Source organism: Delphinus delphis, chromosome 13, assembly GCF_949987515.2.
Source record: "Delphinus delphis chromosome 13, mDelDel1.2, whole genome shotgun sequence".
In the NCBI taxonomy this organism is placed as follows: domain Eukaryota; kingdom Metazoa; phylum Chordata; class Mammalia; order Artiodactyla; family Delphinidae; genus Delphinus; species Delphinus delphis.
In genome coordinates this window covers 60,913,200-60,927,375 of record NC_082695.1, presented here as the reverse complement: position 1 = coordinate 60,927,375, position 14,176 = coordinate 60,913,200, and the positions used below count along the sequence as shown (strand labels likewise).

Sequence of the window (14,176 nt, the reverse complement as noted above, 5' to 3'; positions counted from 1 at the left end):
CTCTTTCTCTCTCTTTCCTTTCTTTCTTTCTTTCTTTCTCTCTCTCTTTCCTTTCTTTCCTTCTTTCTTTCTCTCCCTTTCCTTTCTTTCTTTCTTTCTTTCCTTCCTTCCTTCCTTCTCTTTCTTCCTTTCTCTCTCCCTTCCTTCCTTCCTTCCTTCCTTCCTTCCTTCCTTCCTTCCTTCCTTTCCTAATAGATCTTTATTGGAGTACAATTGCTTCACAATACTGTGTTAGTTTCTGTTGTACACCAAAGTGAATCAGCCATATGCATACACATGTCCCCATATCCCCTCCCTCTTGAGCCTCCCTCCCACCCTCCCTATCCCAACCCTCTAGAAAGGAAACCATAAACAAGACAAAAAGACAACCCTCAAATTGGGAGAAAATATTTGCAAATGAAACAACAGACAAAAGATTAATCTCCAAAATATACAAACAGCTCATGGAACTCAATATCAAAAAAACAAACAATCCAGTTAAAAAACTGGCAGAGGACCTAAATAGACATTTCACCAAGGAAGACATAGAGATGGCCAAGAGGCACATGAAAAGATGCTCAACATCACTAATTATTAGAGAAATGCAGATCAAAACTACAATGAGGTATCACCTCAAGCCAGTCAGAATGGCCATCATCAAAACATATTTCTTTTCGAAATCTGCTGGCCTAGAAAATGTCTCTAAATCCTCATGAACAGACCTCTTCACCTTCACTAATTATGGACTCTGCATGAAGGGAGAAGACAAACAAGGGATACACATCATAAACAGAGGTGAAATAGTGCACCCAAAGCTTATCAGGGGTAATCAGTCCTTTAAACCAGGCTTTGGCCAGAGGGTTTGTACTGTTTGGGGGCAGGGAGAGCACGAGGAATCCTTTTAGCTTCTGCAGCTCCTAAGAAAGGAGTTTCTACCTTTTTCCTAGTAAATAACTACTCTGTTCTACAGGAGTCTTTTATCATCTGTGTGATGTGTGGACATGGACAAAGGGATATTTATGCAGAAGTGTGAGGCTTCCATGGCAAGGAAGGTTTATGTGGGTGGGCAGGTTAGCAAGGAAATTCTCCCAGCAACTGACAAGGAATGAGCTCTTCCTAGTAGCCACCAGCACTTCAGTTTAGAGATTAGTGGGCAAATCCCATCCCCAGTGGATATGCAAAGAGACACAGCAGTAGGTTCCAGCAGAGGCAGGAGGCTCACAGCACCTTTCAGTCTGGTTCCGCCCACCCTCACCTTTATGCAGGGAAATGACAGGTCAGGGCTGCACTTTAGGGGTCTACCAAGAGCTGCTTATCAGATGCCAAAAAGAGGACAACATGGCTTTGGTCTGTGGCTTCCTTATCAGGTAGACTTCAAGATTCACTGGTCATCAGCTTCCAATGGCTCTACTGTAGATGTTTCAACCTAGGATGTGTGACTTCTAGAGCTAGCATGTCAGGTAAACTAGATACTCATTCCCATCCAACGTTGACTTTCTTGGGATCTTGTTGGTATTCCTAGAGAGTTTTAGAGGTTTTATCCAACTAGCAAATGTACCATCAGGTCAGATGAAGACTTAGGCATAGCATCTTTAATTAAAAGCATAAAGGTAGTGGGTATGGTTGTAGTCTTGGCAGCTACTGGGGCTGCCTCTGGGCCCACAGTTCTCAGGCAATGGCTCCAAGAGAGGAAAGACAGAAAATAACTGATTAAACAATGCATAAAATGTGCAGCAGACTCACATTTGCAAGGAGACCTGTTTTCATTTGGTTTCTACCTCTCTGCAAACTAGTGAACCCAACGTGCCAAAGATGGCGGACTGCTGCAGGGCAGTGCCCAGCAACCAAGTAACAAGACAGTCCAAGTTTGAAGAAAACTCGGCCTTACCTGGAGATAAGGAGGAGTCATAGGAACTTCTCTCCTTGCGGTTCATCTTGAAGGCTTGGATGTCCTTTTCCCTGTACGTCCCAAAGCCTTCATAGCTCCTCCTTTTACTCCCACTCACATCACTGTCCCACTTGTCGTTCGGAGGGTTCATCTCACTGAACACATCCAGGCTCTCTGGTCTTGCGCTGCTGCCGTCCCCGCCATTGCCAGAGTACCGTTTTGTGCACGAGTCCACAGGCTCGCTGCTCAAGTCACCTTTGTCCTTGGCCTGCGTCCAATGCTGGGCATCAGAAAGTGACAGCGTAGACAGGGTGTCCACTTCAAAGTTGTTCTTGGACGCTTTGTGGCTGGCTTCACTGTGCTGGTACTTCTGCTTCTCCTTATGCTTGTTTTTCTCACTCACAAGGGAGAGCTCTTTGTCTGCACTGCTCAGCCGTTCGCTCAGGATGTGGCTGGAGAAGCCTGTGGCTTTGCCTGCAAAGAGACCACTCAGGTTGTCGTGGGTCCCCAGGAGCCGGTCTTCCTTGTGCTTATGCTTATGTTTGTGTTTCCTCTTGTGGAGCCGACCACTGGACAGACCGGCACTGCCCACCTTGGGAGGATTCAGGGATGGCTGCCTGTCACCGAGGCCCATGCCCACGGGCCCCTGCAGGTGCACTCCATGCTTTGCTTTATGCTTAGCCGTACCAGACATCTTCACATGGGAGCTTGTGTGAAACTGAGGTGGTGGCACTGTTGGCCTCATGAATGGGGACGCTGCTCCGAGCGTGTGCGACAGGTACAGAGGAGCTGGGTACTGACTGTAATAACCAAGGTTCATCATAGGCATTGATGTGTAAGGCATTCCATAGGGTGCATAGTAACTTCCACTGGGAATAGGGTAGCTGAACCCTTGTAAAAAAGGCACCTTTGTCATGGTGTCATTGGTTTTTGCAGGCCTACCACGCTTCTTCTTTGACTTTAAGTCTGAAGTCCTACGAAGATAGAGCAACGGGTCATACTGGATATATGGCACCGGGTAATAGTGATCAAAATTAATCCGAAAAATGCTGGGATATGGATTCTCATGGTAAAAAGTATAACTCCGGTGAGAGATCCTGAACACTTGGAACTTGGTGATGAGCTCTTCCAGGTCTGCCAGAAACTGGAGATCATCACGGTTTTGCAGGCTTTTCCGTTTCCTCTTGTGCTTTGGCTTCTTGAGGCTTTCGTGGGCCAGAAAGTTGTCCACGATGAGATGCTTCTGCCGGTGGCCATGCCGGTTCTTTGTGCTGGTGTCAGATGGGATGGCCTCCGGGTTGTCCAGGGAGCAGAAATCAAAAGAGTACCTCCGTCGGGATTCGGAACTCTTCTCTGCTTGGTCAGACGTGCTGTTGTTGTCTGTCCCAATGCCACTGTCACTCGGGATCGTCTCCTCACTGTGGGACTCGCTCACAGGGGACAGTGTTATCTCCTTGAGTGACCCGATCTCGCAAAGGTGTGAAGGGGAGTTGGCCATCAGCCTGGGTGGAGACAGCTTCCAGGTCCCACTATGGATTCCCTTTTGGGTTTTGGTTGGAAGAGCACTGATGGGCTGGAGATTTGGCATAGTTTTCAACTCTGAAAAGTTGGTTTCAGTGCTGGCGGGGCTCAGGTTGCCATTGGACCCACCTAACTGTGTCGAAAGTGGGTGCATAGCTGCTGGTGAAGACGCCACAAGTGACTGAAAGTTGGAAGGCACGACGGGAACATCCGGCTGGCTAGAAACTGGCCTCGGGTGCTTGATGGCTGTTTTGGGTTCTTCGGATGGGGGTGGCAGCTCTGCCCTTGGCTTCCTGCCCCTCTTCTTGCCAATGTAGATGGTGCCCCTCTTACTGACATTTATCTGCTTGCCCAATTTGCTCTCGATTGCTGCTGCCCCAGGGCTGGTCTCTGGGGGAGCTTTGGCCTTCAGCGCAATGCTGCTGGAGCAGGACAAGATCTGGTTCAAGATATTTTTCCTTTTGAGTGTTTTCATCTTATTGATAGTTTTGATGGTCTTCTTATCTAACACCCCAAGCTTTCCAACTTTTTTGTGAAATTTCATCTCACTCATGGGTTTGTCCTCTCCTGGCACTAATTGGGCCAACTTAGCTAAACTACGTCGTCTCTTTCTTTTCTTGGTTCCAGGAAATTCCCGGCTGATGGGACTGACTGGACTGGTGGAGGTCCCCTCATGAATCGTCTCAACCGTGAGCAAAGGCTGCTTCTTTGGTCGTCCCCGCTTCTTTTTTACCGGCGTGATCACAGTAAGACTGTCTGTGTTGGTGTACAGAGGGCTGGACGGGGTTATGGGGTAAGCAGATGGCGGTTCCACCATCAGTTTATCGGAGGTGGCCATGACTGCCTCCCGAAGGAGACTGGTGGGTTTTGGTTTGCTGCACGTCCACCTCCGTTTTGCAGCGAATTTGGGGTGCTGGATTTCTGGCAGCTTTCTTGGAGAGTGATCTGTGCATGTTGGAGGTGTCACGACCATGGGTGGCTTCCGCTGCTTAGATACACCTCCAGGGACAACCTTCTCAGCATTTCCACCAGTTTCAAGGCCAGCTGAGGGGGACTCGTTCTCTATCATTTTACCCAACTTAGGGACACGGGGATCTTTCTTATTACCCTCGGGGTTGGAAAGTATCCTATTAACTACTTCGCTGCTCATAGTGATTCCAGAAGCCAGGGCTTTCTCTGGCATGATCTTCTCCACCACTGCTTTGATGGACTGTCTCTTTTTCCTCTTATGGCTGCTTGGATCTAGGCAGGGTGCCTTGATAGGGATAGTAATCCGGACATGGCTTGAGTCATTTTCAGGATTACTGACGGAACTCACATTCTGCCTGACTGGTGATGCCTCTTGGGCATTATCTGCAGAGTAGCCTTCCCGTTTCCCTTCTGTATTGTCAAATGCTTTCTGAGCATTCTTGACCCAGTCTAGGTCTGAGTTTGGTATGGTTTGACTTATCACATCTTTTTTACTGGACTTTTTCTTGCTGCCTATAGTAGTAGGTGGTTCTGGGGGCTCCTTTGCACCTCCTCCATCTTGATCTACCAAGGGCTGGAGCCCACTGCACTCAGCAGAGCTGCTGGGTGGAGCTGGTGAGCTGTGGTTGCTTGGAGATGAAACCACACCTCCCAAGAGCAGATCTTTGCTACTGTTGGACAACTGACTCCATGTGCTCCCTGCACTGCCTTTCTTACCCTGGGCCTTTGCAAAGGAAGCCAGGGGCTCAAGAGCTGGGATCTTGCTGGTGCTTGCAGTTTCTCTGCCAGACTCTGTACTGATGAAGCAATTCTGAGTGGCAGGTCCATTGTCAGAGTTGGTGGACCAGTCCACGTGGTTCTGGCTGCTGCTTTTTTGCTGGTGCTTTGGTTTTAAGGTGTCACCGGTGAAGTCCTGTGGGAGGCCTGGGTCATAATGGAGAGCTGAGTGTTTCTGTGGCCGCTCGTAAGCCTAAGGGTGGGTGGAGTGGAGAAGGAGAGAGAGAGAAACAAAGATCAGCACGGTGAAACTATTTAAAATTTAATGTCAAAAGGCTTAATTATTCAAAAGTTGGAAACAGACACCTTTAATTCCAGAATGCTTTGTGAAGGTTTTTTTCAATTTCTTTAGTAAAAATACATTGTGTTGATTTTGAACATTAATAAGGATGCTATAATCGCTGTCTTTCTCTCCCTAGATAACAGGAACTTTAACCTATCTTGGTTTAATGCAATCTCAGAATAAGAACTGTTTAGAGTCAGGAGGGGCCCTAAAGGTCCCTCAGTCCAATGCTTCTATTTTCCAAATGAAGACGCTAAAACTTTAGCCATGAAGAGTCCTGCCCAAGGTGGCAGAGTTCAGGAGAGCATCTGAACTTCCAGACTCCCTGCACGCGTTTCCCTAACTCCAGCTGCAGCTTATTTTTGCCCCAGCTTCTTCTCAAACACACATCTTTCCCTTGCTTCTGCCTACTGCAGTTCATTTCTGTTTGGAGTTTATCCTGGAGTTCAGCATCTCTGCACTCAAACAAGCAACTCATTAGGAACCACTGCAACAAGGAGAAAAAGCACAAGTTGAGGAATTAAGGGGGGGGGAAGTTTGATGACTGCGTGGGGAAAAGTGGGCCAGTCAAGGGCATAGAGAAGAAACGAAAAGAAGCAAAGAAACATGGAAGAGCCCTCAAATCTCTGCCGACTCTAGGAGTGGTGCGTGTTTGGGAGTGAGCCTGCTAAGACATCCTTAAGCCCACATTAGGCCCTGACTACTCTCTTGAGAAAACGCGTGGATATTCTCAAAAGGAACCTTGGAAAAAGAAAAAAAAGAAAAAAGAAAAAAAAAAAAAGGAAACAAGTCTCCTGGACAAATGTGCCAGGAAAAAAAAATAATTATCATTCAAGATCACTCCATTGGACTTTGTCAGCTGTGTTTTTCCCTACATTGGCTCTACATGAACGTCTTCAGACTTTGCACCTTCCTTAGACTAACTCTTCGGCCAGCAAAGGCAGAACGTGTGCTAGAGACACAACATATCAAACGTCTATAAACTCACAAAGGCAATGGATAGTGAACACACTGTTTTGAGATATTAAGCTATTTTTAATATAGATATGTTCACATTGTTCCAGATAGAGTTTAAGCCAGGCTACCAGTACAAAGAAAGCAGTCTTTAAAGCTTATTATAAGTCCTGTTTTATACACAGAGGATGTATTTCCCTAAGATTTGTTAAAGGGAAAATATTAGTAAATTAAGAAAGCTTTGATAATATCCCAACTAAGAAGTATATGATAATGGCTTAGTGAATTTAGGAAGTTTTAATCTATAATATGTATCTGTCTGTTTACCTGTCTATGTATGTATGTACTGTATGTGTCTATCTAGCTGGCTAGCTAGCTAGCTATATATCTATCACCTATCTCTTCTCTGTCTTTTGCCATTGATGCTATAGGATTTACGCTTTATTAGAAAACATTTCTTATTGTCCCTGGTAAGAGTCAAAATGCAGATGGCAGAAAGAATTATGGGTAAAATTCAATATAGTAAAGCAACCAGGGTTTCATTCACACCAGTTCCTGGAATCCCTAGCGTTATTTTCTGCCTCCCTGATTTTGTGAAATCCTGTTTATACTTCCAATATTGAAGCATATTTTTTAAGAATCATGAGAGAGCTTCCCCTGGCCTGTTAAGTGCCCAGGAGAAAATTAAGAAAAAAAAGTATTTAATTTTTTCTTCACCTTGCAGTTTATAGTAGAGACACTGCCATCATCATCTAGAGAACTAATCCTGACACTTGACTTTGGCCGCTAGGTATTACTGCCGTGGACATAGGCTCTATCTCATTTTTGGCAAAAATAGAGAAATCTTATTCATGGCATAAAATAGTAAATCCTACTTATCTTTTATGAGTCAGGGCTTTGTTAATTTGTCATTTATGCTTTGGATTTTAGCTGGCACTATGTGTATACTCACAGGATGACAGGCTAGAAGAGGGCTTGGAAACAAAATTTCCCACTTCTTTGGGTGACAAAATAATTGGTTGCTCACACTAGAACATTCTAGAGAGTTAGTGGTAGTACTTAATAAAAACTGTAGGACAAAAGGTTTAAGTTATTTTGGACCTGGGCAAAACAGCACTCACCTCTCACCTCTACCCTTGTCATCAACCCCTCTCCACTTCTCCAGATCTGTATACTGAAGTCCACAGAGGGGCTTCGTGGTAAAGCTGGAATCTTCACCTCTAATTCCCATCAGTTTTTCCCTATTGCTCCATCTTACTCTTGGCAACTAGCAGAGTCCTTCATTAACTTTCCTTTATGTTCTAATCTCAGCTCAATCCTAGTGAGGCCCCCTACCTTATAGAAATACTCCTATTGTAAGTTTTCATGAAACCATGTATCTCATCTTTGTTGTACTTATCATAGTTTTAAATTTACATTTGATTTTTGTACTAATTGAATTAATGCCTGTCTCCCTTTCTAGCCTGTATACACCATCACAGAGATACCAAGTACAGTGCCTGGCAAATAGTAGGCACTCAATAAACAGTTATTGAATAAATGAAGGAACATCTGCTTTACTATGGGTATTCCATTTTGTCATTAGTGAGATTAATGACCTGCATATTGCAACATATTGTCTGCAGACACTGTTACCTCCTTCAGCCTAATTTCTTATGCCATTCCTTCTGCATGCACCATTGTCTCTCATGAATATATCTATCACAATCCTTGTAATGCGATGTGCCATTTATTTGTATACTTTTCTGTCTCTCTCTCCTAGACTGTAAGTACTTTGAGGTCAGACACACTCATTTATCCTTTTATCTCCAGTATCTATTACAAAGCAAACCACCCAGAAAGTTCTCAATAAATGTTTGTTGAACGAACAAACAAAATAATATTTAAGATGCCTATTACCATGACAAAATATATGGCTGCACACAAAAGACAATAAGCCACCAATCACTCATTTCATAATGGCTCATGATGAAACTGGAGGGCTCAGATGCATTACATGTTGAACAAAAGATTGTTCCCAAATACTTAAGGACTAAAGGCACTTGCAAGGTAACTCCCCTTCAGCGCAATTTTTACTGTTAGTTCTTTCTCATCTCCCATTAATTGTTTCATTTTCCAATTAACCCTGCTTCTGGGGAAGCCCATGTGACTGTCAGGAGGGTGGATTTCACTCTGGCAATTGAAAGGTGGGGCCTGCTCACTTACACTCAGGGCAGACCAGCTGAAAGTAAGCAGTTAAGCATGCCTGGTTCCCAGTGCCTCCATCTGGACACTGCCTGATCCCATTGTTTCTACCATTTCAGCTGCAATTTGCCCTGCTGGGAGAGCTTGGCAATCAAAGGGCAGGGTGGACAAAAGGGAAGCACAACAAAAGATCAGCAGTAATGGGGGGGAAATGGTGCTTTAAACCCAGCGCTCAGAAGGCTGCAGTGAAGGGGCAAAGAGGACTGAGAATGAGTGCTTTTTAAGGGGTCCAGAAGAACAAGGCTTCCTTCCAGCAGTGGCTGATGGCTATATCTCGTTGCATTTCACAAAATCCCATTTCTTCATCTGTCAGCCATGACAGATTATATACACAATGGTGAGACTGTCAGTTCCAATATGCCCTTCACTGAGAACTGAGCACTTACTCCATTGAGACAGAGCCAGACATCGCAAAACAGGCTCCCGGCTCAATGCAAGGGCAAGCGAGCTCTCCCTCCCATCCTTCTCCAGAGGTCTGGGGATATTATTCCATATAGGGGGCTTTGACTTGGGGCCTTATTAACCCACATAGCACTTGTTTCCATTTCCCCTTTAGATTTTTCTGGGGGATCAGACCTGAATCTTCTATGGACTTTATACTACCCTCAGCCCTCAGCAGGGCTATCTCTGAAACGGTTAGCAAATAAGGGAATACTACATTGGGCCAGATTATTTTTATGGAAGGCTTTTAATACCGTCAAGCTCAGCACATCTCTTTGAAACTGTGCACCTCAGATTGGGACTTGAACCCACATGCTGGGATTCGAACCCAGCCTAAATCCAGACTGGGACTTGAACCCATGCGGCCAGGACTTGAACCTGGCCAAAACCCTGATTAGGGCTTGAACTCACATGGCTGGGACTCGAACCTGGCCAAAACCCACGATCTTCCAACTGAGATCACACACCTGGTTTCAGGACTTAAGAAGCTCAGATTCTTGATATCTCATCGCAGAAAGAATTCAGTGAGAGACAAAGTGATCGGTAAGAAGTGGATTTATTTAGAGAGAAACACACTCCACAGACAGAGTGTGGGCCGTCTCAGAAGGTGAGAAAGGCACCAGGGTATGGGGTTGTCAGTTTTTACAGGAGCGGGTAATTTCATAGGCTAATGAGTGGGAGGGGTATTCCAGCTATTTGGGGAAGGGGCGGGGATTTCTAGGAATTGGGCCACCACCCACTTTTTGATCCTTATGGTTGGCCTTGAAACTGTCATGGTGCCTGTGGGTGTGTCATTTACCTTGCTGATGTGTTACAATGAGTGTATACTGAGGCTCAAGGTCTAGTGGAAGTCGACCTGTCTGCCATCTTGGACCCAGTTGGTTCTAATCAGTTCATGTCATGTCCTTGGGCTATGTCATTCTTTCTAAGGTTGTGTGCTGCCCCCTTCCCTCCAGTTTCATCTTAGCTGCTTCCCCATTCCCACAAATTGATTGATTGTGGAACTCACAGTCAATTCTGAAGGTATGGCTTACTTTTTATAAGAGCAGTGCTTTCCATGCACCTTGAGCCTAGGCCAAATATTCATCAGGGAAACACCATTCTCAAAACACTAGACAGATTTCTCTCCTACAGAATGTGTGTATGGAAGGAAGTCCTTCTGTAATGTGAAGAATTATTTTGTAAAGTAGATAACTATCTCCTCCCCCACAACCAACGTATAAATTGGCTTATACAGAATCTAAATTTTGTACAAGTCAGATTTCTTTTTAAAAAGCACTTTATTTTTACATAATTTTAAAAACAAGCATTAAATCACTGCATAAAAACTTAAAAGTCTGTGAAAATGGAAGAAAGGAAGTCACCCAGCCTTATCTCAGGCTTATCTAAAGCAAGTTTTGTCACAATGAGAGGACGACATGACGATTTGGGTCTGAGAAAAATCATATCAAAAATCAAAAATCAAGCATGACTTTGTGGATGATAAACTACTCTTTTGGGTTAGCTGTGTTTGTGCTACTTTTGACAGCAATAATTTAAATTTACTGTTTGTGGGATATTTTGCTTTACGTGAACAGGAAAATGTGCCTGGGTATGAAGGAATGAGGGGAGCTTTATCTCTTATTTTGGCACCTGGTACTTCTCGAGATGTGGTCCTAGATCCCTGTATCAGAGCCACCTAAGGTACTGGTTACTAATACAGATTCCTAGGCCCCACTGCAGATAGGCTCATTTGCCATCTCCCAGGGTGGGACCAAGGAATGTGCATTTTAACATGCTCCCCAGATAATTCTGATATATAATTGAGTTGTAAAACCACTTATCTAATGTTTTAACACCATAATTCCTCTGGGGTGGGGCTCTTCCGTGGTTGCTGTGACATTCACAGCACTTTTTGGTGGTAAATATGCAGAGCAAAACACCACAGACCTGTTAGGATATGTAATTTGGCACCACTGAGTATTCCTGTTTTGCTCTCTGAACTCTTTGTAATTTACATAGTAAGAAACTCTAACACAGTCCATCCTCTGTTTAGGTTTTCCAAGTACACTGCATGGTGGGCAGAGGTCAGTTATATGGGTGGATGAAAATACTGTCCTTCCAGAAAGAACTAGGCATGCAGGGGTTCGTGACCTCCCACCCTGGGATTTCTATTTCCCCAACTCATCCAAGCCAATCCCCAGAGTTCTGGGGAATCTTGGCATTCCACCCCTGAGTCTTGAAGCAAGTGCTCAAGCCTGAGCAAGAGCTGAGTGTGGGAGAAAAGGAATGCAACCACACACTGTCTGATTAAAGGTTCTCAACCCTGGCTGCATGTTAGAATCATCCAGGAAGCTTCATAAAGAACACCATAGCTGGGATCTGATCCAGACCAATTAAGTCAACATTCTAGAGGTGGGACCTGAACAGTAGTACATTTTTCAAAGCTCTCAGTTATCCCAATGTGCAGACAGAGTTGAGAACCACTGGATTATATCAAAGACAGGGGTCTGGGTTAGGGACTAAAGAGGCTCTGATATTATCAGGAGATGTTCCAGCTCAGTGGTTTTCAAATGTGTTCCACAGAGTCCTAGGATTTTGTAAAGACATTTCTGAACTGTAGCCAGTGGATTGGGCAACAGAGAAGCTCCATTCTTTTAACCCCCAATTGAACAGAGCAGCCTTGCAAAGGATTTCATTAAAGAGAAAGGAGGTGGAGAGAGATGGTTCTGTCACTTAAGAAAAGACTGAAAATTACCATTTAGGCTCATGAATAGGAGGAATGCACATGCCAGCTTCCATTGAACTTGCTCTCAAAGCATCTCTCCTCAGCCCAGTTCATTCCTGCATTTGCTAATGGTAGGTAGAGAAGAATGTCACTAAGTACCCTATTTGAACCATGGCTTTATGATCCTGTGATTCCACAGAATTCCATGAATGTCTGTGTCCTTTCAAAATTCATACGTTGAAATCCTAACTCCCAGTGTCATGGTATTAGGAAGTGAGGCCTATGGGAGCACAATGTGATTAGATCATGAGGGTGGAGACTTCATGAATGGGGTTAATGCTCTTATAATAAAAGAGACCCCAGAGAGCTCAGTTGTCCTTCACCATGTGAGCACACAGAGAGAAGACAGCCATCTATGAACGAGGACGCAGGCTCTTGCCAGACACTGAATCTGCCAACGCCTCGCTCTTGGAATTCCCAGCCTCCAGAACTGTGAGAAATAAATTTCTGTTTTTACAAGGCACTCAGTCTATGGTATTCCGTTATAGCAGCCCAAACAGACTAAGACAATGGAACACAGAAAAGCCCCTAAATGGACATGAAGTTTCCAGTTACATATATACAGTCCTCATTTCCTGTCACATGAATTGCCCTGGGAAGTTACCTTAGTGTGGTTCCCATAGGAACAATTCCTGATTTGCTGTTTGGGGACTGTGAGTGATATTAAAGCACTCCTTTTATTGGGGGTGATAACAGCTTACACAAATACAGAGGCACTATCATATGCTTCCTTGAGTACACAGTAATTCTGCATAATTAATGATTGCGGACTTGGTTCCAACCATAATGGTATTAATAGGTATTAGACTTAACTTTTCTATGGAAATAAACATAAAACTATGAAATACATGAAACAACTATTTTCAGGCTTTGAGCAACAGGTAATATGGGCCGTGATTCTAGATAGAAGGAAACTTAAGAGGCTCTGCCATATCCTAGTTTTCTGCCCAGGAGAACTTTCTAAACCTGGGCACAGGGAAGTGGAATCCAGAGAACTGTAATTTCACTGGGTAGAGGAAACAGAGATTATAGTTTGAGACTTTTGAGGGGACTAGAACTTGGGGGACAGGGCACCTGAGAAGAGGGAGATATGTAGAAAAAGAATCCTAGAAACCTTAATAGAAATACCCTATATCTTTGGCCAAACTTTAATCTGCACTTGAGGGCAAGATTCCATGAAGCATAGCAGATATTTGCTACTGGGGGCTATAAGCTGAACATAGAGTCCTAAGGTCACAAAATATTGGGCAGTGTTGGATTTCTGACTAGCCAGAATGGGGAGACTTTAATAAATATCCCAGACGGTCAGTTGATATCCCAGAATTGGTACTCCTTAAGAGTAGGATTACTCAAGCCCTAGCATAAAAGCTAGCAAAGTCTAAAAAGAATCCTTAATAAGATAAAGCAAATCTGCCAGTAAATTAACTACCAATCAGAACAAAAGTAAAACTCTTCAAAGGAAAACAAACAAAGAATTATTAGACAAACACTGAAGCAAATATGACGCATACCCAGGAGGGTAGATATAGATCCAAGGCCCTCAAAACAGCCATTATAAAGATGGTCAAGTAGTAAGGAAAAGATGGGAATAACTGATGAACATACGGGAAATCTCAGCACAGAGATGGCAACTATACCAAAATAACAAAATGAAATTCTAAATTGGAATAATACAATATCTGAAATGAAAAATTCTCTTGATGGGCTTAATATAAGCATACAAGACACAGTAGAAGAGAAGCTCGGAGAACATGAAGAAAAGACAGCAGAAATTATCCAAATTGAGGGGTGAGTAGGGTGGGAGAGGGAGATTAAAAAACAAACAAACAAACAGCACTTCAGTGACCTATAGAAAAGTATCAAGTGGTCTAACATACATATAATTAGAATGCCAGTAGAGAAGAGAGAATAATGCATGTGGATTCACATAGCTAAGAATCTCAACGAATCCCAAGCAGAATAAGCACACAAAAAAACTACATCTAAGTACATTGTAAACAAATTGATGAAGTCCAAAGAGAAAATGTTAAAAGCAGCCAGAGAAATAAGACACATTATATACAGGGAAATAGTGACAAAAACAATGTCTGATTTTTATCAATAAAAATCAAGCCAGAAGACAATGAAATAATATCTTTAAAGTACTAAAATGAAAATAAAGTCAACTTAAATTTCTCTATCCCATGAAAACATTCTTCATATATGAAGGCAAAATAAAGATATTTTCAGATAAATAAAAAGTGAGGGAATTCACTGCTGGTAGACCTGAATTACAAGAAATGTAAAAGGAAGTTCTTTAGCCTAAAGCGAAATAACACCAGATAGAAACTCAGATCTACATGAATGAATGAAG

General features: G+C 43.6%; 1 protein-coding gene across 1 annotated transcript in view; it reads right to left on the bottom strand.

Annotated features, from left to right (window-relative positions):
- SETBP1 (SET binding protein 1) overlaps window positions 1-14,176 on the bottom strand; it is a 370,803-nt gene that overhangs the window by 105,322 nt on the left and 251,305 nt on the right. Inside the window, exon 4 of the mRNA XM_060029535.2 lies at window positions 1,868-5,327. Coding sequence (XP_059885518.1) covers window positions 1,868-5,327 — 3,460 coding nt within the window. The remainder of the gene's footprint in view (window positions 1-1,867; window positions 5,328-14,176) is intronic.